General features: G+C 32.8%; 1 protein-coding gene across 1 annotated transcript in view; it reads left to right on the forward strand.

The window, feature by feature from the left end:
* The first annotated feature begins 2,836 nt into the window (after positions 1-2,836).
* LOC118185314 (uncharacterized) overlaps positions 2,837-26,034 on the forward strand; it is a 107,774-nt gene continuing 84,576 nt past the window's right edge. The window contains exons 1-2 of the mRNA XM_085806862.1: positions 2,837-2,991; positions 11,665-11,904. Of these exons, the coding sequence (XP_085662988.1) occupies positions 11,701-11,904 (204 nt within the window). The 5' untranslated portion in view covers positions 2,837-2,991; positions 11,665-11,700. The remainder of the gene's footprint in view (positions 2,992-11,664; positions 11,905-26,034) is intronic.

Raw genomic sequence — 26,034 nt, forward strand, 5'->3', positions numbered from 1 at the left:
ACTACTGGAAAGACGTTATTAGCGAGAAATATGCTAAATTTTGGCATTTTAATTGGCCATGCTTGTCAGTTATAACGAATACACGAATAAGTTCCGAAATTGCGGAATTGATGCAAAATTCAAGATAATTTTATTTAAATTTTAGACATCTGCGTTATACAAATGCCGAATGTCTTCAGAGCAATGAAAGGTTACGAAGCATGCTATCAGAGCATCACTATAAAGAACAGTTTGAAAGACTTAATGAAGATGCATTTAAATTTGAACCAGTGATTTCAAAGAATACTACGAAATGTATTGCTGTATTACGACTACACTTTATGGAGAAAGGTGATGAAAATACAACGTAGGATGTTGCTGCTGGACCTAATCATTCAATCATGAACTCATGACGATGCAAATTCTTTGAATATTTATCTTTTGGATTCAATATTGAGATAAAAGTACATGAACGTTTGTCCATCAGTCAAATGTTTAAATATCCAATGTTTTCTCACAATTAGAAATGAAAGTTTCGTTCTATATATTGGAATTAAAGAAAATGCAAAGAAGTGCTTTTATGTTAAAAACAATTTTGTCACTAAACAGCATTTTATTGTTCTTTGTTGTCTACTTCATTGGAAAAATTATTTTTAAATTAGTAAAATTGATATTTTATGTTTTAAAAATCAACATCTGTAATAAGGACAACTTCTTAATTGGGATAAAATGGTTCTGTTTCGATGCTTTTAAAATCGGCCTTCAATTATTAGGGCAATTGTTTAATGGGCCAAAGCTGCTAAGATCCGATATGCCCAAATTAACTAGAACTGACTGAATACCGAAATATGCTTTGTACTAGTCGGAATATTACCCAAGTTTCTGAAGGTATGAAGCATTGACAATAATTTGTTTGCAACGTAAGTAAAATATTCATTCAGAACTTTTAATCTTCCGTGGAAGTGGTTATTTAGAAAGATAATATGCAGTTCTAATATTTATCTATGTTGATGAAAGCACTGGTAACTTTTACAGGCAGGTGACTGCCAAAAAAATGTGGTTCACCGTCTGAGAAAAATTATATATATGTTGTTCATGCAAAGGGAAATTTCGTTTGTTTCACATAAGTTTCTAAAATTGTTTCATATAAGTTTGAATTTTATATTCTGCTTGATAACCAAATATTTGAAATAAATATAAAAATTAATAAATGCACATAAAATAAATTTAAAGCAAATTTTTTTCCGCGGATTTTAGTTTCCAGAATTTCTTTAAGAAGTCAGCTATAGAAAATTCCACTTTTTTTTTCTTAACTTTTAGAATGACAATTCAGTTTTTCCCAGAAAATTAGAGGTAACTAAAAAAATAGCATGCATAAAAAACCTACTCCCGTCCTTCTTTAATGAGCAGTAATTTGAGCTTTGAATGAAACTCAACTTCATACGTTACAAAAAAGCATTAAGTTTTTGTAATTGTATTTCAAATTTAATGCAATATTTTATAATTTAGTTACCCATTATTGTACAGTTCAAATTAAAAATATTATTAAAGCGAAGTTAAGTAAAATATTTTTCTAGTACGCTACAAAGTTTTTTTTTGGAAATGACGCATCGATTTAATTCCAACATTTAAATATTTTTATGGTACAGTTCAGAAATATTATTACACTGAATTTCTAGAATTTCAAACCCTATATATTGTATTATAATTAAAGAAAAAAAAATCTGTTTCATTTTACAAATAATAATAATAATAATAACTTATTATATATAAATTAGATAACTTCTATGATGGAAAACTATATATACTGTTGCGTGCTTACGGATTCGTAATAGACTGAATGCACACAGAACAGACGATAGCTTGATAAAATTTATTTTACCAAAATAAACACATTACCTAGAACTTTTCCCAACAATATTCGTACAATCAGATATACGATTCTTACAATGAGATTACGGTATCACACAGTACAATCAGAAGTTACAAAGTAAGCTAAACACAATGCAATGCAAAGCGCATCTAAAGAGCGAAGCTCACACGGAGATATCTGAGTACTCCGAACTCAGTCTGAACAAACAACTGAGAGAAGATGCTCTCTCCGGTTTTATATAGTTTTCTCTCCCGGCCGCGAGAGGTATTTCGTACCTTACATTTCTCGAAATTACTAGAAAGCATATGAGTGCCAGATACGGTTACAGCTACATATAGCATCAATTACAGTTATTGAATTCCAATACCCTTTACAATTATACAGGAGCCGGACCCAAACGTCGTTAAATTTGGCAACTTTTTGTGGTTTCTCGCCCAATCTGTCGTCAAAAAAATAGTCGCCCAAACCATCGCCAGCTTGGAGATATCTTGCCGATTTAGCGAGATAGCCATTAATTCAATGCTGCATAGACTTGCCCCTGTATTCTTACTTTTTTGGCAAAGCTGCACTTCTTTAAATTTTTATGTTACATTATAAAAAAAGAAACCCCCCCCCCAAGAAAAACTACAATTTCAATTAGGCTTTTACTAAAGTTATTTACGTACCTACAATATTCGTAACAATACTATCAGATGTTTTCCCCGATATGTTTTACTTTAACATATTTAATTTCTCCATTATTTTATTTAGATGTTTAAAAAATGATGACACAGCCTTCTGTAATCGCGATTCGTATTTAATCGACCGCCTATACATAATCGAATATAGAGAAAGAGCTACTTGCTGAGTCGACGCGAAGTGGAATTTTGAATTTTACTCATAGCCTAGACACCAAGTGATCTGAAAAATGTAAACACAGCAACGTCAGGTAAACCGGTAGGGGAAAAAAAAGGGAAATAAATACCTGAGGGACAGAGAGTACGTTGGAGACGATTTGTTATTCGTTGAGAAATATCAAACGCCATGCGGCTGCAATCAAGAGTGGACTGCAGTTGAGCAAGCAGAATGTTGGCGCATTATCGTGGATTACTGGATATTTTGAAATAAGCTTCGCTTTCATTAGTTAACGGCAGTGATTAGTAAGTAAATTTCCCCTGTTTTTGAAATTATATTAAATTTGATGCTTTCACCCGTTTTCGATTTTTTTTCTCTTATTTAATGAAGTCCCGAAGCATTTTAAACGTTTGTCTTAAATTAGGCTCTGAATAAAGTACTCCAGAATTTCAAAGTACGTAGAATAAATAAATTCTAAGTTATTTTATTTCTTGTTAATGGCAATAGATTACTCAAAATGAAGCAGAAATATCCAAAATGAAAATTACTCTAAAAATTGAAAATGATAGTTTTGTGCTATTGAAATCAAGAGCATTTATCAAGATAAATTAAAAAAAAATCTCTCTCTCTCTCTCTCTCTATATATATATATATACATCTTAGATCTGTATATTTCATTTTTAAAACTGCAATAGCTTTAAAGCTTTGGTTTGACATGTTACAGAGATATTACTGTATTGATTATTCTCACTTTAAATAAATAAAATGTGTTTTAATTAAAGAAAAAAGGTAAAAGTTGTTATGTCTAGATTAAATTAAAAAAGTGGATATATTTTTGTTATCGGGACCGTATTCAGAAATGTATGTTAATTATTAATTTAGGACGTAGTCCGGCACACCTGATAATCAGAAATGTATATATGTATGCATGTGTGTGCGTATGTACACGCACATATACACACACGCATACGTACGTACGTACATATATACATGCATTTATGAACACATACATCCGTACATACGTGCATATATATTGTGTTATTTCTAATTGATAGCACATTGGTTTGTTCCCCTTGACGAGTTAATTAACCTGCGATGAATGACATTAACTGCTTTTTCAGCACTTAAAATTTTTACAGATTTACAAATTTTTTTTTTATAGATTTTAAATCGTTTTTACTACAGTAGAGGACTGAGTTATACTGATTTAATATGCTAATTAGAATACTGGCTGAGATTTTTTTCTTATAGTAATTCATGGCTTTAATTGAATTTCTGTTCCTTGGAGATAATATATGAAGAACTTTTTCTTGTACTAAATCATATAGATATATATTTCTGAATCCGGTCCTGATAATAGAAGAGTACTAAAAAGTGTAATAAAATATAATGCAATTCTTATCAGTTTACTTGTAGTTTTTAATGACATTGAGATGTATATTTAACGAACAGGAAATCGTTATAATTTGTAACAGAATAATGAGATTTAATAACACAGTACTTGCATAATACGGTCAGCCAACTCAATTTATTCCCTATATAATGTATTCTGTGGTCAATGGCAGTTTAATATAATGCGTCTATACTGAGCTGGGAATCAACTCCTAATATTTGTATTATATTCAATAGATGTTGTTACGTTATTTTCACGGTACCCGAAAATGTAGACATAGCATACATTATCATGAATGGGGTAGGAAGTCTTATGTCACTCATAGATCTTGAATACTAATAAAGACAGCATTTCTTTTGTCATTAATTTAAATAGTAAAATTAAAGCAAAAATTAAGTTGTATAACATTGCAAAATTTCTTAAATAATTCGAAACTCTTCTGTTATCAAGACCGAATTCAGAAATATATGTGTATACGCATGGATATATGTGTTCATGTGTGCATGTGTATATGTATGTACGTATACATGTGTAAGCACGTACATACATACATAGGCATATATGCACACATTTTTTAATCCGGTCCCAATAACAGAAGAGTATCAATAATTCCTTGAATTCAAAAATTAAAAATATTTTTAAATCATGCTATTAGAAAATTAAAAATATTTAAATACTAAAAGAAATTTTATTAATTATCTACTCTGTACCAATTTATAAAATATATGCTTTGAATAACTATTTAACACGTTCGCTGCAGAGCGACTTTTCGAAAACGCTTCCACCACGCCAACAAACTTTAATTAATTTATTACAAAATAGTGTGTGTGTGTGATTATGGAAAAGCCTCGAGGGCTATCTGCCTGAGGGGAAGAATGCCTTCGTGGAGGACTTTCTAAGGAAAACTGGCTCGTATACACGTTACATATGGGGAAAACCACGACAACGCCCATGCAGCCAGCCCGTTCGCGGAATTCGAACCTCAGACCGAACTACCAGTTTTCAGCGACTTTACCGCTCGGCCGTTGGTGGGTTATTGCAAAATCGAAATACAAAACATGTATTTATGGGAAAGATATTGAATTCAGATAATTTTTAATTGCTTTATTAATTATACGAGTTACATCGCAGTCGGTTTTGGGGATACAATGTTTTATGACAGCGCCAAGTACGAGTATACTCGTAACCAGTATATTCGTAGTTGGCGGTTGCTTATAACAAAGATTGATTATTTTTACAACAATTATTATAACAACGATTATTATAAATTGCTTCATTATTTTTTCAGTTCTTATATTATTTACTTTATAATTACTTATATTATACTTATATTAAGTACAATAAATCTCTTGAATTGCGCCAAACTGTTGTGTTTTTTCTAATTTCCAAAGCCAAATACTTTCAAAGCACATGCAAATGCTACAAATTTGATCGCATGTGGCGTAGGTAAAACAATAACGTTCCACGAATTAACTCGTAGCTGGCGCTTAAACAAAAATTTCGACCTACGATATAATTCGTTGTTGGCAGAGAAGGTGTTAATTGTATTATGCGGTGTTTTATCTTTCCTTTCCGCGTGTCTTCGTAGTGTAATTGGAAGCATACTCGACATGTGTTCGAGAGGTCCAGGGTTCGAGTCCCGGAAAGGACATTACACTTTTTTCTCGTCTCCTGCTTCACAATAATTTAGTGTACAATATAATTGTCTTTTTCAAAAGCCAAAGGAGATGTTACATTAAGACTTGTGACTTTAAATTCTTCAATACGTATCAAAATATTTTTTTTTTTTTTTTTTTTTTTTTTTTTTTACAGTCACGGTAATAGTTTTAAACAAAACATAATCTTGCATTATTATTCTGCATTTCCATTCTTGCATTATTATACATATACAATAACCTTTTAAAATTATATTTTAGCATAATTGATATTGAGCCATTAAATACCTAATTATGTCGTTTAACCGTTATTAAATTGCCTGTGTGAAGTTTTCCCACATTAGCTCAGCAGTAAAAATATCAAGAATATACAGAATAAAATTTTAAATATATTTTCAAGAAATGATAAAATAAAAATAAATATTATTTGATGTAGCAATATAGAAAATAAATATATTTTTGAATTTTTTAAATATCTTTCTTAAATTAAATGTGAACTGAAATTTGGGTATCCTTTTTAATTATGACAGACGATAAAGTATGTATGTTGAAAGTTATATTAGCTTGTAAAAGTAAAGTTTGATCATTGCTGTATTATAAAAATTGTCAGATTCCAGAAGTTATCAAACATTCAATAAAAAATTTCTTTGAATATGACACTTAATCAAATTGCATATCAAAATTATAATATCCATATTTCTTCGATTTACATTAATGTATGATTGGATTGAAACACACGTGTAGTTTGTAAATAAAATAGGTAAACTGATACTTCTTTTTGTCCTAACGTATTACAGCAACCACCTTAGCAGAAGTCGCCAAATTTTCAGAAGTTGCCAAATTCTGGCAACCATGCGCATAACAGTCCTTTAGGTAACCATATCCATTTTAAGTTGCAGTTCGAAAATTCACCATATCAAACAAAGATCAAGGAACATGAATCTTATGTCGTATCAAGGAACATGAATCTTATGTCAGAAAAGGCGAAATTAACAAGTCCTCAATAGCGCATCATAGCTGGACATTTAACCAAAATTTTGACTTTGGGTCTGCAAAAATTATCCAAAAGGCTTCTTCCATAGGTGAATTGGATTTTCTTGAGGCTTTTCGCATTCACAAAGATTTAGCAGGTTTAGTTAATGATTTGAAGTCCAATCCAGTCCTTCCTAATGCCTTTAAAATCCTACTATCTTAATTCAGTTATTTTTGCCGATAGATGGCGTTACCTCCTCGCGTTTGGTACTACCAGAGGGTATAAAAATCCGTTCAGTGGTTGCTTTCCGTTATTTGAAGTTCAGATTTTGAGCGTGAAGGTGCATTTGCCCCTCGCTCCCTATTTTAACTTCGCTAATTTTTCTTGTCCTTTATGCCTGATCAGATAGCCTGGCTCAGTAAAAGTAGGCGGCTAATGCAACTCTGATTAAAAATCCAGTTTTAACCACGGCAGTGCTGATAAGGACCACGTGTTTCTAAGACTCCTTCTCCTTTATTTTCTTGTTTCTAGGTATTTCTTTTTCCTGATGAGGAGGGACCTTTAGCTGCCTTCGAAATCGATTGAGTGTTTCATTATACCTACGCTAAATACAATTTTGTTTTTACGATTTTGATCACCATATCATCTTTATTTCTGTAAAAAAGCGCCAAACTGCGCCAAAGTGGTTGCCCTAATACCTAAGTACGTATTTTTTTAAATTAATGATTTTATTAAAAATTTTTTTAGTATCACAGCGTAGTGAAGTTACCGGGGGTATAACTTTAATTTCTTTTTTATGAAGTAACTAGGAATTATTATTATTTTTTAACTTGTCTAGGCAATTTTCATTACTGTTTATCAAGTTTCTTAGCTTTCGCATAAGTGGGTAATAAAAGGAGCGCCTACAATTTTTAATTATCTGTCACGTTAATGAATAAAACTACCCCTTTAAAAACCGTATTTGATACATCAATCACTGATTAGTATTTTCTTGTTTCAAAAGTCTTATATAAACGAGATATATTCGAATACATCACAGTTTTCTCATAGAAATATCCGACATCTTCTGGAAGATAAGGAATACGTTTATAGACCTAACTTAAATTACAAGAGATACGGTAATATATGTAAAATTATTTAATAATATTAGAATCTTTAAATAATAAATTAATAATATCTTTAAAGAAAACTATCATACTACATAATGTAAGTTAAATGCCCATTCATTTCGGAGACCATTACATTGGATACATATAGTGCCATACTTATTCCAAATTTTTTGATTGATGATTTAATAACAACAAGAAAAATAGACAATAAGTATTCATAATTAACCAAATTTAACCAACAAAAAAGAAACAAAAGTTGAATATGTAACCCTAATAATTCGAAAATGTTCAGCATGATTTTCAGAACTTAAGGAGAGTTTTTTGCAATCTTAATTATCGAATCAGACTGTATTCTTATCAGTAGTCCATAGTTACTGATACTAGAAGCTCTTGAATTTCCTGAAACGTGAAATTATGTTGCGTAAAAGCACACGACTCTAATTAGAGCGTATAAGAATATCGCCCTTTGAATTCCTATGTGGTAAACAAGTGTTCATATCTGTGCACGAAGAAACGTGTTATGATTGATCTTTCTGTGAAGAAACAATCTTTTGTTTTGTTTTCAGCTAGTATCAGGGTGTATACTTTATAAAGATACGTTAAGTAATTACATAACAGGTATTATCTTCTTCGTTCCACTTTGTTACAAACGCCCTTTAAAAAAAAAAAAAAAAAAAAAAATTAAGCAATCTATTATATTTCTACACCTCATTTTCTCTTTTTCATGTGTTACAGCTTCTTTAATTTAAATTTCGTTTATTTTTTTACAATTATAATTACGAGGAGATGTGCCTTATTTATGTATTTATTACATTGTTTCCATTAGGTGTAAAACTCTTTCTCATGATTTAATTTAAGGAAAAGACTTTTATTCAACTCGAATGAAGTACTTACTAAGTGACCTTACTAAGTGACGCTCAGACAGTAATTACCTGCATAAATCTCTAATATGTGGCATTATGGATTATAATAACGGTGTAGATGTTTATAAATTTTGCCACTGTAATCAATTACATGAATTAAATATATTATTAAGAATAAAATTTTTTAAAAATCTGAAAAGTTTCGGATTTTAACGATCGTTTAGAAAGGTTTGTTAAGGTTTTTAAGTTCTCGTTGAGCTCGCAGTCAAGTATTCTGCTCTTGCATTCACGCCTGCTTTTTTTCTTTTTCTTTTTTTTTTTTTTATTTTAACTTTATTATTAAGTATCTTTTTTTCGCACTTACATCATATACAATTCAACAGCAAAATCACGAAAATTTTAAAAGCAGCATAGCAGCATATGTTTAGAATTTCCGATGCAGTGTTAAATGTTGACATATACTCGTATTTTGTCAATTTTCAGTCTTTTCTCAGTTAATCATATCAGTGTTCAGTTTTTAGTAAGATGGCTTACAAAATTCTTTTTCTTGATTTTTTTATTATTGACGTATTGAGTGTTAACTTCATTTATTAAATATCACTTTCTTCGCACTTAATCTACATGAAATTCGATTCAAAAGCAAAAGCAAAAAATATTTCAAAATAGCATATATTATAAATTTCGATAGACAGTCTTGTGCGCTGGAGAGGAAAATGCTTTATTCCGTACGGTGTTGCCACCGCTCGCTTTCAAATGGTTGAGTTTGTTAGTCAAAAATTCATTAACGTCTTACAAAATATGAAATAAATAATAAAAAGTATGACGTCATTTTGTGTAATATTGAATATTTTTAATTAGACAGATCGGGAATTGAATGCATTTTTATTATTTCATACAGTCCGATTGAAAAGTGAAAAGTTAATATTTTGAAGAACTGCATCTGTTGCTTTCAAATAGCTTAGTTTGTTAATCCACAACAAATAGCTTCAATTTGAAAAATAAATATCCTACATTTTGCCTAATGCAACAGACGCGAATGAAAAGTTAAACGATGCTTTTATAAGGATTCAATGCAAAATCTCATTTTGAAAATCGTAGGGCTTTTGGGCTAATAAATATTAAGAATTCTGCTTAATACGTTTAACTCCCTATTAAGTATTATGTTTGTTAAATAGCTATAATTATAATTTGAAAGAGAAATAGAAGTTTTTATACTACATTGATTGCAACAGTATGGATATTTGCCAGACCACATTCAGTCTAAATTAAAGAAGCATCTTGAATGAATCGATGATTTGTTACATTAGAAAATTTCTTAGAGTAGTTTTTAATTTTTTTAAAAAAGTTTATAGGTTTTTTTTCCTTAGTTGAAATTTTAATTAATATGATAATATAATATCATTCACTTATCACAATGCAATTTAACAACTTAAATTAACTTTGATCAAATAAAGCATTAAATCTTTAAACGTTTTTGGTAAATTTTTGCTTCTGTAAAATAAGAAATATTTTAAAACAATTTTCGATTCAATAGATTTCTTAAAAATATCACATAAGCACACAGTGGCTTCTAAAATACGTACAATATTATTATTGCTGCTATTATTATTTAGCCAGAGAATCAAACTTAAAATTTATTTCAAAATATGAAATAAGAAGTTTTTAAATAATTATTTAAAAATTATTAAATCTCTCGGTCTGTCTATTTATCCGTAATATCTAACAATAAATATTATAAAAAAATAAATAAATTAATCGTAATGAAAATATGTTTTATTTTTCAAATGCCAGCATAATACTATATCTTTCTTAATAACAAAAAATTTCAAACTCTCATTCAAGGGCTTATTTAATGAATTTTAAATTTTTTAAGTGAATATGAGTAATTCAAGTTCTTTCAATAAATTATAGAGACATTAGGTATTTTTTGAAAGCAGGAGAGATGAAAAATGTGCAACGCCTTGGCCGGGAATCAAACCGCGGACCTTTTATCAATCTTTAGCACGTCTTTTAGAACGTATTTTCTAGCACATGTTGAGAACATTTCGAAAAATACCACTGTTGTACGTTGAAATATACGTCCTAAAAACACGGCTATAATACGCACCGCTTTAGCACGTCATTTAGAACGCTTTTCACAGTACAAATTGAGAATGTTTAGAAATGTACCAAGATTGTACGTTGAAATGTACGTTTTAAGAACACAGTTATAATACGCACCGCTTTAACACGTCGTTTAGAACGTGTTTCCTGGAACATTTGAGAACGTTTCGAAAAGTATCAGTGTTGTACGTTGAAATGTAAGTCCTAAGAACCACGGTTATAATACGCACCGCTTTAGCACGTCGTTTAGAACGTTTTTCACAGTACATGTTGAGAACGTTTCGAAATGTACCAGGATTGTACTTTGAAATGCACATTTTAAGAAAGACGGTTATAATACGCACCGCTTTAGCACGTCGTTTAGAACGTATTTTCTAGCACATGTTGAGAACGTTTCGAAAAGTACCAGTATTGTACGTTGAAATGTACGTCCTAAGAACACGGTTCTAACACGCACAACTTTAGCACGTTATGTCGAACTATTTCATAACACATTCTGGGAACATTTCAAAAAACACCATTGTTGTACGTCGAAAGGTACGTACTAAATACACGGTTGTTACACGCAGCGGCAGCGCTTTAGCACGTTATGTAGAACGTTCTAAATACACTTAACACCGTTATAGAACGGTATGACACGGACTCTGAACGTTTTCGGAACGTTCCGGTGCTGCTTAATACGCGCCCAGCGTGCAGACCATCATACGACGAAGGCATGCCAAGAAGGTGGAAGAAATACCTTATAAAGTAAATAAATAATATTAACACAATTTGTGTAATATATGTTTGGGGACAGCAAACTCATTATTTTCCAAGCTTTAGTACACGGTGGTTGTAAAATTTTTTTTGGTGACTTGGAGTAATAATTTCGTTTCTTTTCAGATCATCCAATAACCTAATAGAAAAAAAAAAAGCAACATGACAGACGAGAGCATACAATTGGAAAATGTGGAATTCGTACAAGCTTGCCCCATACAGTACAGATGCAGACGTTGCAGTAGTTTAGATTCTTCTCTTAACAGAGCGCGTTGTGGTCACGGTTTTTGTGGGAGATGTGTGAATTTAGTGCGGGCAGCTCGGTTCCAGTGTCCAGTAGATTCCAGATCCGTAGAGAAGAAAGAGGTGAGTACATAGATTCATTGAATTTTTAAACATATCGTGTTGAACTTCTTTGCTTCGAAAGTGAAATTTTCCTAAAGATGCTCCGATAAACTGTTTACCGTGTTGAAAGAAATTTTACGTTTTACAAATTTCCCTAATCAAATTTAGGAAACTAGCTTGAATTAAAACTGATCTTCCTCTTCTTCAATGCAATTCCGTTTTGCATTTACGGGGGGATTCAAGCACTTGCACCAAGGCTGCGATGTCCTCTGGAGGACTTACACTCATACCGATTTGGTTTGGATGTTCTTAATAAAATTAAAACAACGATTTTTCAATTTGAATTTCCATTCTGGAGAATTAAACAAAAACAATTTTAGGATGCTAAATCTGACAAGTAAGAGGATGAGAAAACACTGTGACTTTTATTCCTTTCAAAGCTGTTGCATTTTCAAGGTATTGTTCCCGGCGGGTTTTAAGAGCACAGCTAACAACTCATTTTCCCTTCATTGCTGATTCTTTTTTAAATCCATTTTCAGTTGCCTCAAAGCATCTGAATAAAAAACCGCACTGGCTATCTCGCCTAGAGAAGCGAGTTCATACGGCTCACTTCGTATCGATAATAATTACCAACTTTGTTTTTGTTGCACCTTTAATTTCCGCTTTGCTTCTTTAATCTTCATGAAATTGGGGGTCCTCTTTTATGAGACCATTTGCTTCAGTTTAGGCTTTTAGTTATGAATCAGATTCCCATTCTTTTTGATGACCACAGAGGCTATTTTGATGAATAACAGAAGGTACACTTTACACAACAACAACAAAAAATCCCATTTAGGATATAAATCAGATTTATATTGAGCATTGTTCTAAAAAAAAGTATTTTGTCATAAAACCGGATTTTATCTGAAATGTCATATCGAATTTTTTCCGTACTTCGATTCTACCACTAAAATTATGTCTAAATATTAAATTTTGTAAAATTTCGTGGAAACGTAGCGAGAAATTTAAAAATTTATCTTGGCATATATTTTTCAGTATGCACCAAGAATAATCAACTTGGCAAAGTTCTTAATTTATGGTATTTCATTTTGAGGAACTAAAATTTTGAGAGCTTTTTTTTAATAACTACTTGTCCTATTTTTATAAAACTTGGCACTTTGGCATAGTTTGAGTCATAGAAATGAAATATGAAAAAATATCGGTATATCGTTTGATAAAAAGGCCGATTAATGTTAAAATATATATAATTAAATTACGTCAATCGGCCCAGTAGAATAGAAGATATTAAACTGTCTCCCTTCTTTTTTACCTGATAAACTTCAATTGAAAGATGGAGAATATTTGAAGTATGTTGGGAAAGGTCATAAATGTGAAAAGGGGTCATTTTGAAAGGTAAAAATTTCAGATTCCTTTAAGTAAATTTTCAAAACTTGTATAATCATTGCGATCCAGCTGTATTGTATATTCTCTATGATCTATGAATTCCAAGTTTTAAGCTGTTTATGTTATGCAATCATCTCAGTTTCAAAATTTTGTGAGTCCATTAAGCGGGTATGGAACATTAAAGTGTCATTTTCTGCAATCCGCGATTTTATTTTTTATTCAACACAGCATTTTAATTTAGAATTTTTTCCCTAGCCCTTTCTTAATATTTGGATATTTCTAAACTAAATTACGAAGTAAATTAAGAATTAAAATAATTTGGTCCTGAACAATTTACTAAGAGTTTATTTCAAAGATTTGCGCGAACTTACATTTAACGCAACTACCTTGATGCAAATTGGCAACTTTTTACAGATGAAAATGAAAAGTTACTCGTAGGGCGCAATTTGGTGGTTCTCGCGTATTTTTTTGGAAAGATTCTCAAACTATCGATATTTATCGTAAGTCGGCATACATTATCAACATTACATACATACATTATTGGGGAAAAACTAATTTTAGCAATTTAAAATGAAAACTTTAATTATTAATATAAAGTGGGTATGGATTGCATGATATATTAAAGAATTGGATTGGGGTAAGGCTTGCATGATATATTAAAGAAAAATATCATTTTTCGCCAAATCTTTATGCAGTTTTCTTCTTAAGTACACAGCGATCTGTTTCCGCTTAAAAAATATCAGGGAATTGCAGAGATCCGGCATCGCGTAGATCTCGACAACACCTGCTATCTACTAAACGCATCTCCTTGTTATTCTCTTTAGATACTTTGCGACAAAATTATCTATTGCCGTAGAATTTTTCAGAAATGGATTAAATTTAGGGAAGGCATAATCTGTAATGGAAATTTTACGGCAATTTTGTCCATTGCTGACAAATTCCACAAGCGTATATTTTGAAATTAAGTTGAGAGCAAAAAATATCACGAACTGTTTATAAAAACCATTGGAACTTGGAATACAACAAAAAGAACGCATACAAAAATGGCGACGCTGCTTGACAGACGGATTGTTATAAGCATGGATGCCTGAGAAATGATCATGTACATGATTGTCAGGATTTGGCACATTCTGAAAACTTGATGATTTCTGCTAAGGTGGTTTCAATAACACGTAAGTACCGATTTGCGCTGGGACGAGAGCAAAGGGACTGAAGTTACACTGCTGGCCATTAAAATTGTACGAATGACCTGACGAACGCCAAAATCACATGAAAGGAAGAAGAGGTTGGGATATGCAAATGGTTAGTATTTCAGCCTATTTAGACGACGTAGGAGGGAGAAGCGACATCTGCATAAAGAAAAGTTGTGTAGTGGACATTCAGAAAGCACTTTGCAAGGTCGGAGTTTGTTCAGAATATTGTGTTATATCTCGAATAATAATAAGAAATACTTACCAGCAAGTGTCGAAATGTGACGAGGGCAGGATCGTTGCCTATCGAGAATGTAGTTTATCGTTTCGTGATACCGCCCGTCGCACTGGTCAACATCCAACCACTGACATGCGAATATGAAATGAATGGGTTGCTGAGGGTCATATTGAACGGCATGCAAGATCTCAACGCCCTCTCATGACTAACGCCCAAGGGGACAGAGTGAGGACAGTTCTGCAAAACCTTACAAACACATCACGCACGATTAGTAGGAAAATGGACATGTTTGCAGCACGCCTAGTATCCGCTCGTACGGTGTGTCGATGTCTGCAGCCACGTGGACTATCAACACGATGACCATCACTTCGGCTTCCCTTCACAATGCAGCAGAGAAAAGGATACTCTGCTGCGCCGAATGACAAATCTGGATACAGGAGTGGCAGAACGTTGTCTTTTCAGACGCGTCCCGGTTCTTCGTGCAGTGTTCTGATACATGTATACGTGTCTGGAGGCTCCGAGGAGACATGAATACGTGTCTGGAGGCTCCGAGGAGACAGCATTTACGAGCTCCGAGGAGTTACATTTCCGAATCTTACGTTCAATGGTTGTGCTCTATCTTCGAGGCCTGCAAGACGCCATCTTCCAACAAGATAATGCAAGACCACATATTCCACGTCCTGTTTTGTCCTTCCTCGATACACTGTAGAGACATTAGGTGTTTTGGAAGCAGAAAATATCAGCAGTGCCCTCGCCGGGACTTGAACCACGAACTTCTCGAATACGCGTCGAGCGTGCTGACCACTACACCACGAAGGCATGCTAAGAAGTCGCGGGAAATACCTTATAACACAGGGTATTGGATTTCTGTCCTGGCCTTGCACGTTCTCCAAAATATCTGGTCGTCGGCTGCTGAGAGACTGTCCCGCCACCTTTCTCCAGCTAATGCATTTGATGAAGTGTGGCATAGACTTGAAGCAGCATGGCATGAGTTGCCCGTTTCTGTCATCCAAGCCCAATTCGATTCCATGCTTACCAGGTAACAGGTGTTTCTAATAATTTCGCTCCCCTATAAACCTCCAAACTGCTTAAATTTAATCATTTTTTCTTCATGCCATACTGTTTATATACAATAAATATCTTTTTTGTATTTGGCTTTCCTTGATGGTGCAGCAATTTTAATGGCCAGTAGTGTATTTACCGGTCGTAACTTTTTTTTTTTTTTTTTTTTGTAGAATATAATTCCGGGAACAAAGTTTCAAAACATGAAACATTTGGCGAAATATATGTGGCGGAAAAATTAGATAAAAAGCAGAGTTGCTTACGAAGCACGTTCAAGGACATATTTCCACGAATGCGTTAAAGAAAATGTCAATACAACATAATGAAAAGTGAAGAGAATAACAGAATTTCAAAACAGACGATGTCTTTCATAAATAATTCTACGAAGAGATGAAAAATTGTTGCAGTTGTTCTCTGTACAAAAATGTTTCTTTTATTAAAATTTCAAATACATACATTATGTATTTGAAAGTTTCCTTCAGTTTGAGAGTATTTTGGGCTTCTGCGGATATAGTGGGGCTTAAAAAGGCGATGTTCAATACCTTTATTTTTACGTTCTTAAAAATATTAATAATTTTTAGGGGTGGCTGTCTACGAGAGGCGGTCACCATGAGAGGTTTTATTGCATTTCATTTGATCTTGAAAAATACTAACCAAGTGTTTTAAATAATTGTTCTCACTTTCTTTTAAACATTTCTTTTTCCTTCCTGTAAGTTAACACGTTGACTGCCGCAGGCATTTTATGTGGTTTGCCCATGGCACAAACATAAATCTTTTATTATGCGATGTATATCATATTGAAATACTATCTACAGAAGATAAGGTTGTAAAAACATTAGGTTATTTGGAAGCAGGAGACCTGAAAAATGAGCAACGCTTTCGCCGGGAATGGAAACACGGACCTCTGGAATATACGCCCAGCATGCAGACCACTACACCAGGAAGGCACGCTAAGAAGGCGGGAGAAATACCTTATAAGGTGAGTTATATAATCGTATTTAATGCATTTTTCGTGGTGAGGGTCACCGGTGGCCATCGAGGCGCTGTAGACATACTTTTTGTGATTTATTATTTAAATTTTCGCGAAAGATTATTCTACAAACCATTATAGTAATAATTCTAGAATTTAAAAATTTATCGGTACCGATATTTATTCTAATTATGGTCATGTCGCCGGTGACCCTCACGGCAGTCAACGTGTTAATATATAGAATTGCGAGTACGGTATTCCTAAAGGTTAACAAAGTATTTACCAAATTTGTACTATTCTATATCCCATTTTATGTACTATTCTGTATTCACTATTTTGCTTATGAAAGAATATTAAAATATTGTAGTTAACATATTAAACGCGAAGTATGTTTCATCTTTCTCTCCATTTAACCCTCGATGTCCATTTTCACAGATGTCCAGTTGACGGAGATCTACGTTGAATTGGATACAAGAATGTAATTTTTTAAATTGTATGTCGTCAGTCAACAGTGACTGATATAGTCCGAACGAAAAATATACTGTCAGTCACCAGTGACTTAAGCGGTCCGAATGTAAAGAATAGTGGCAGTCACTGGTAACTGACATGACGCTTAACGTGTTAAAAACGGCCTACACATGACTACGAATAAGACCAAGTATGAGTATAAACATTATTAAGAGATTCATAACCAATTTATGTGAGAAATAGGATAGTAAGTATTATGATGAGGGTGGAAGAATATTGCCATGTTCCTCCCGGTTCCTTAAGTGCATTTAAGAAACTGGTCGCTGCATAGCAATAGGGGCGTATTTACATATATAACCTGGAATACAAAGGTTAAATCTATGAAAATATTCTTTGCACAATATCTTGTGTGTTCCCGAATTATCCTTTAGTTGTGAGTCTTTTAGTTGATATCATTGCTGGGAAAGTTTAACAAGAGGCAAGCTGTCCAACCTCGCCGTCCAAACTCTCATTTTTTCTCATAAAATATATTATGAATGAATATATATAGCGTTAAAAATTATCTAATATTCTATAGAAAATAATAATTCTGTAGAAAATACAAAAAGTAGTAATAAATAAGAAATCTTTTATCGTCAGGCGACGAACTTCTTGACAAAATATGACAGAAAAAAATTCATAAAATTTAATTTCCACTAAATAGTAGGATCTTTTTAATAATATGGGCTTTTAAATGAGCAAACGAGTTCGCAGTATTTTGCACGTTACTTTATTTCCAATAATTTCAGCGTTTTAATGAAAATTCTTTCTTTTAGCAAAACTTAAGTGTGGATCCTTTTAAACTATAAACTGATTTTGGAAGGGGAAAATACAATTTATTTTACGTATGCAAAAAAAAAAACTATCAAGTTGTTGTTAAAATTATAGTCACCAAAAATTCGCCTCGCTGTAACAATTCTTGGTGTTTACGTTTATACCGTTGACCGTGAAAGTTGGCTACCCTTCAGTACCCATGAAAAGTGGCGGAAATTCCACGAAATTTGAGCCCAGTCGTTTCTACGGAATCTTGAGCCGCATTTCTATCTGCAACTCTAAAAGTAATACACTGTCAGTCTGTCTACACAAGCCACCAAGAGCCACTGCTTTGGAAGTATTCGATCCGATTCGTTTTTGGGATTAAGAAAAAGCTCTCTTCAATTTATACTATTTTACTACGCCCTCTGACTGTACCGGAAGAACTGGATTAGAATGCTGTGAGTACAGATTTGAGGTGATTGTTCCAATCTACTACTGTGTTGTCGGGAAAACTTATGCAATAGATATTAATTCTCTCGATTTGTAAATGAATTTAAGGGGAGTCACAAATGTGATTCTACAACCTCCGAACTCATTTTTTACTTCCTTGTACGAAGTAAATAATGTACGAATTTTGAATTTCGAATTTGTTTTATTATATATTTCACATTTTGTAAATCTTTAACGTATTTTTGATCAACAAACTCAATGATTTCAAAACGAGCAGTGACAACACTGTGCGAAAAATATATATATGTATATCTCCAGTACGTGAGATTGCCTGTCGGATATTCTAAAGATATCCTGTTTTTAAATATTTTTGATTATGCCGTTGAAACGAATTTTATGTGGCATAGGCGCCAAGAACGTGATACTTGATAATTAATGTAAACACACAAAACGTTAATGATAAAAAGAGAAAAAAAATTCAAAGCCATGTTAGTAAGAAAACTGAACATTGGTGTGATGAACTGAGAAAAAGACTGGAAAAAAAAAAAAAAATGTATGCCAATATTATTAACGTTGCATCGGGAATTCTAAACATATACTGTTATGCTGCTTTTAAATTTTTTGTAATTTTGCTATCGAATTGTATATGGCGTGAGTGCGAAGAAAATGGTAATAAAGCTAAAAAGACGAAAAAAATGGGTTAATAGGAATGAGTGTAAAAGAAATTGTTAGACTGCAAGCTTATCAGGTTCTGTGTTCCTCCTTACTTGCTTTGGGAACATTAAATGTCCTGATTCGGAACAGGGAGCTTACTAAAGCTATGTTCAATAAATTTGGGAAGTAGACAATACACACAGGAAGGGTATACGAAACCCTTTATTTTTCTCTCTTTACAATGATTTCCGGACTTTGGAATACAGAGACCAACCACTTGTGGTCTGAACGTAAGAATATAAAAATATTAACTAAACTCTAACTAAACTTAACTTTGGATTAATCAAACAAGTGCCTACTCCAAGATTGGACGTATATTAGCAAAAAGCCATATGTAGTACAGAGAACTGCTAACACTACGATACGTTTAAAATTATCAAGAGGATTAAACCTCTGGCCTTGAAGGCAACCAGCAACCGAGTAAAACTACTATGGCAAGCGGCCTGCTTCTAATAGCTCCTTCCTCTCTCTTGCTTGGCAAAAAGCCACAACTTAAGTACTTGGCGTTCGCAAGACAAATTTGCATAAATAAGTTAAAGCTTTTAATTCTGGCCGGAAGAAGAAAATAAGAAGTGATAGTAAAGATTTAAAATAAAATAAACGTTAGTAAAACTTAAGATCCTTACAAGCTCAGCAAAAGCGGAAAAAACCTTAAGAAAACCTTCTGGGCGACCGTTAAAACCTGAAACTTTTCTGATTTTTTTTTCAGGTTTATTATTATTTGGGATTATTACATAATAATTCTTTGGAACTACATGATCATCAATCGTAAGTATTATTTGAAAGTAATATATGTTGTTGTTGCTTTTCCTCCGGATTCAGAGGAAATCAGACAAGGTCCAAAAGACCGTTGACTTTCTTAAAGTCGAGCAGAAGGGTGGGATTAGTATAAATATCCTTCCTTTTTCTTCCCAATAGTACGTATAAATATACATACACCTTCCTTAATGAGAATAACGAAATATCTAGAACAGAAAGCTGCAGAAATGTATCAAATTCCTTCATAGCTTTCGATGTGAAATGCGAGCGCCCAATTAGTGTGTGTGATATAAATACGGGGGAAAAATTTAAAGTTGTGTAGCATCGATCGAAAAAAAAAAATATAATCAGTGCATAAAAATACAAAATAAATATAACCGCTATAGGCCTGTAGGCTAACGATTTTCCAGTGATTTAAACTGTAGCAGCAGTGAAGAAGAAATCTTCGTCAATAATGAATGTTCTGAGAAACAATCGAGACTACCCGTCACAATCACGATTTTTCCCATCAGATCCCATAAAATTCGTGACTGGAAATCCCTTCACCTCCATTTTGCGGTTGCTTATTTCAAGCAGAAAAGTGGGAAAAGAGATGAACTTCCATTGGCAGTTTGTTTTTCAAATTCTGATTAACTTTCGCTTGTTAGGTTGGTTGGTAAAGAAGAGGCGTAGTTCGCGGCTACATACTTCAATGCACGCGCTTTTTCTTTTCTTTTTGTTTTTTTTTCTGTAATGTGTATATTTGAGAGTCATGCAATTATTCAAGGCGTTCCGTTGAACTGTTTGCTCGCCAGGATATCTTACACTCAACAAAACGAGAAAGTGGTTAGAACGAGAACAAACTGTTCTACCACTCAGTTCTTTACCACATCCAGAGCTCTGAATGACATTCCCTATACAGCTCAATTTAATAGCCACCTGCAGTATTTTTGGAGGTGGGAGAAGGCGGTAGGCTATTAACCTTCAAGCTTTTTTTCTTGCTTTTAACTTGTGACAATGTAGTTTATTGACCCGTAACATTCAATCAAACATCGAGGTGTATTGTTCAGGTTAGATGATAGAATAAAAAAATTGCTACTAAGTATAGGCAAATAAGTAAACAACATTGCTCTTGTTAAAGAGTACATAAATGCATCATCTTAAGAATCATAACGGAACGATGTAAAAGAGAACATCTTGTTTCTAAGGAACACTTTTAAGGTTACAAATCATTGTTTCCTTACTCCAGAGGTCTCGAACTTAAATTGCATGCTGGCTAAATGGAAAAAAAAAAATCTGGAAGCTTTCACATTTTATATTACGCCCAAAGGAGGGTTTTTTTAACGTTTCGTGTGTTACATTTATTTATTAAATATCATGTCCTTAACACTTATACCATAAAATTCAATTCAACAGCAATGCCGCAAAATATTTAAAAAGAGCGTATCTTTAGAATTTCCGATACGCAGTCTCGCGCGCTGGAGATAATTTTTTTTCGTATAGTGTTGCCATTGCTCGCTTTGAAATCATTAAGTTTGTTCATCAAAAATTCCTTAAAGTTTTACAAAATATGAAATAGATAATGAAACAAATTCCAAATTTGGGCTTCCAGATGCCCATATTCGGGTAGAGGACTACGTTATTCAAAACTGGATGTGTCTAGGTAATTTCATTTTTTTTACAATTCTTCATTATTTAATCTCTTTAAATACTTCTATAAGTCAGGGCTCCAACATTTAGAGGCAACAATTTGAAAAGTGATTCATACTTTTATAGTGAACCAACGCAAAATGCCAAAACGAAATTAATAGCCTTTCTGGGCTAACGCCCATTTAGTCTAATAATTCTCACAGTTCATGCTTTGCCTAAAACTCCAGACATTCTATAAAATATGAAATAGATAATGAATACCTAGCTTCCTAGGTATTTTATGGAATGTCTGGAGAATGCTGTCGAATGAATCTATACAATGCTGTCTATAGAATGAATCTATAGAATGCTGCCGTTCATACTTTGCAGTAGCACATATACATAGTAACTAAACACATTTATGGACATAAAATTGAAAGAAAAGCTGGGAAAAAACAATAAAATGGAAACATACGTCGTCTTGTACCCGTTTAAGTACAGTATATGCATACGCTCATTATAAAGTTCATTCACTATAGCGACTGTTTCGTTATAAAAACCGGAGCAAAAAATTCCCAGCTGATGAGAATATATTCAGTTCACTTCCTTTTAGCGACCTCATCTTTTTTTCTTTAGATTGTAATGAATGTCAACTGTATTTAATTTATTACCATTACCACTTCCACTATCTATCACACTAAAATGCAAAGCACGAACATTTGAGAAACACATACACACATCTCCATCCTTCGGTGTCAACGACTTTAAATAAGTTGATTGAAGTAACTAAATAAAGAAAAAGCATTCTCTTCCCTTCATTTTGGAATTACGATTGAAAAAAAGGATCCAATTTGCTTCTGAATAGCTTAAAAAAAAATAGTAATTTTCTGCAAAAGTGCTATCCGTGAATTTTCCTTTGAATGCAAATTTATAAGCAAATAAAAACGATCAGTACCTTTGCAGATTTTGAAAAATATAGATGAAAACTTTGTTGCTTTGTAAAAGAAAGTTTCAAACTTTTCTTTAGCAGATTCGAAGATGAATACCACGTTCTATTTCAAATTCTTCAGACCGTTGAGAAACTGTGACCGTGACCCGCATTTCTAAACAATTCCGAAGAACCGTCACGAATTTCCGGTGTTGTTTTCCCTTGAATAGTAACTGAATTGTAAAGCCTTTTTGACCAAGTTTTTGAAAGATAAAAGAGAAAGGGTGGAATCACCAAAGTCGAAGAAAGAGCGATATTTCAATGAAAAGATCATTTTCCTAGTGGGTGAATTACGCAGCAAAGAGAAGGTATTTAAAGCTGGTTTTGTTATATAGGAAATGCTCACACATCAGAAAAAAGTGTGGTACAATTATAGTTGGTATTGAATGTTATTTTATCCTAAAAAAAAATTCTTGGAAATGTAGGACTTATTCAAATTAGAATCAAATTCTACTTATGAAAACAATATATTTTGTCTAAACATGAGTTTGTTTAATTTAAAATATTTGATTTTTCTCTGTTACATCCCGATTATTCTACAGATTAATCAAATAAAATCATTATTTCTTCCACTGGTGCAATTTCAGAAGTGCACATTAAGTTTATTGGTGCACTAGTCTTAATATGCTTGTTTTATGTTGCGCATATTTCGATCGATTCGCAAATGTTCTAACAAATGCGGGACTCATTCTAATTAGAATCAAACTCTACTTATAAAAAGAATATATTTTCTCTAAATGTGCTTTTGTTTAACGTAATGTGCTTGATTCCTCTTATATCATGATTATTCTACATATTAATGAATATCATTAATTCTTCCACTGGTGTAATTAATTACAGAATTGCACATTAAGATTAGTGGTGAACTAGTCTTAATGTGCTGGTTTTAGTACGAAATGTTGCTCATGCTTTAGTAGATTCGCAAAGCAATTTTCCTTCTCACTTCTAATAGTACCTAAAGCTCTTTACATTTCTTCAACAATTCTCACGAATTGAATAAAAAAAATTCTTATTTTGCAATTATCTGTTTGCTTTACAAACTAAAATAATCGAAAATGCTGCTATTTGTGGTCGAATTAAAAGTACAAATTCAGACTTCATTCTGCTTACAACAGCAGCAGCGAAACTAAAATTAACATCCATATCACAAATCCTGACCATTTTCATTCTTTTTATTTTCTTAGTACAAAATGAAGGAAATATCGTAATCGCGGAATATTTCGGTTATAAGTATTCAGCGGAAATATCCTGAATGAATTTGATTATTTTTTTTTCGTTAATTCTGTACATACGGACAGATTAAAAGCGTCTGTTAAAAAACGGGTTGTAAAATGGATTCAAAATGGATTTTATCGTAACATCTACATGAATGTACGTTTCATGTTTTGGTAATGTCAAATTTAAAAAAAAATGATTTTGGACAAATAATGAAATCTAAATTTTAATGCGATATCTGGGTTCCCATACTTATATCTGGAAAAGTGTTATACTTGTTGTGAAAAAAATAAAATTATAAGAAGTTTGACTCCTGTACAACAAAAATTGACTGGGATATTTAATTTCAACATCTGCAATTTTTAATGTCGTTTTCAACTTGCCCCGAGGGATCGGGTAATTAAGCTAGAGTAACTCGAGAAAATAAGTTTAAAGGAAGTGACGTAAAAAAGTGTATAATTTAATAGGCCGTACAGGAAAGTCTCGCGTCCAGTCAGATTTTTTGAAAAGTGATCTGATATCGAATTAAGTTTCTCTGCAAAAATTTAAATCTGCCGAGTCTTTGTAAGTAAAACTATTGATAGCATTTAAGGTATCTCTTTCAGGTAAAATCAAAAACTTCATGTATGAGTCAAAGCAACAAAAAATAATGGATTATGTAATAAACAACATGTGGCTGAATCAGTGAAAGGACACACGCGCATGCTGCCCTCTTACCTAGGATTAGCGAATAATTTATTGCATATTATTATACTTTTGTGGCGTCAATGGCTACTAATAAAACAAAGTTACTGATAGAGCAGAAAACTAAAATTGATATTTGTTTAGAAAATTGAAAATATTCTTATACTTTCATAATCTGAAGAAAGAGCTTAATAACACTTACACGTCGAAAGATCTGCGCTGAAACGTTTCATCAGGGAAAAAGATCATTACTGTGGTGGAAGTGTAATGGTTTGGACAGACATTATGTTGGACTGCCACACACATCTGCATGTATTTGATAAAGGCTCCCTGACTGCTATCAGGTATATAGGGAGAAGATCATAGAGCCCTATGTTTGACTTTTCAGGGATGTGATTTGTCTTGGGTAACTGTTAGCGGACGACTACGCTCGTCCACATAGGGCTCAGCTAGTCGAAAATTACTTGGAAAGTGAGGATATTCGCCACATATATTGGCTACCCAGGTCTCCTGACCTTATCTCTGCAAAGAATATGTGAAACGCTCTTGACAGGGCAATTTCCTCTTGCCATTCTCCTTCGAGGACCATCCCGGAGGAATATAAGCATTCTGAACCACGCCACGCACATAGGGAAAAATTCCTGCTCGTGATTGGATAAGGCTTCCGATGACATCATTTCCTCTAGGAACAGCGCCTTGACTTTGCTTTGACTTTGCCTTGACTTTGCTCTAGCGCATTGACTTTGCTTGGGCTCGAGGGTACACCTACATACCGTTTGTTTACATTTTGATAGCAGTACCGAAAAGATTATTACGTGCGTTGTATTTTTCTTGCTATGAGATTGCACTTCTTACAGCACAGTAGTGTGGTAAATTTAATGTAAAAAATGTAGTGATTTTTTTTTTTCCTAGTGAGAAAAAGTATTATTGCTTCTTGTGTTAACTCCATAAATGTGTATTAATATAAAGTGCAGAGTTTTTAATAAATGTATTCTTAATTTAAAAACCTTTCATATTAAAGGTGTTCCGATTATTAATTCATTATTTCATGTTCATTATATATCCATTCTCTGCTGATGCGATCTGCGAAAGCATGAGACAAGTCAGTTTTCGGAAAAGCAAAAACGAAGTTGGGAGCTAAGATAGTACACAATAAATTCACAATATTTATAATCAGTCTGAGAAAGTAAAATTTATTTTTGAAGTTACACTAATATAAATTTGGGACAGAGAAAGAGAGATACGTATTTTAAATTGAATAATATTACTTTACGAATATTGCCCATTTTTTAATGTGTTCTTTTGTACCTTTGCATAAAGTGTTTGTCAGAGAAGAAAGTTTCTTTTCTTATACACGTGTACTAAATTCAGCGATAGTACTGAATGCACTTTTCTTTCATTTAAGGCATTTAAGGCAGAATATTAGAATGGCATGGTCACTAACATGTAAACAACATAGTATTTGCAAAAGAAACATTTTCTGCAATGTGAAAGAAATTTACTCTAACAAAATTTCAATAATATACTTAGTACCACATAATGTATTAAGCATTTAAGATTGCTTCTGATATTAACAGCACTTTTGAAAGTATAATTTTATTATTCCATGAAACAGGAAGCCATCTGC

The sequence above is a fragment of the Stegodyphus dumicola genome, chromosome 12, assembly GCF_044657685.1.
Source record: "Stegodyphus dumicola isolate Sdum_Otavi_A_Nest chromosome 12, ASM4465768v1".
NCBI classification, from domain to species: Eukaryota; Metazoa; Arthropoda; class Arachnida; order Araneae; family Eresidae; genus Stegodyphus; species Stegodyphus dumicola.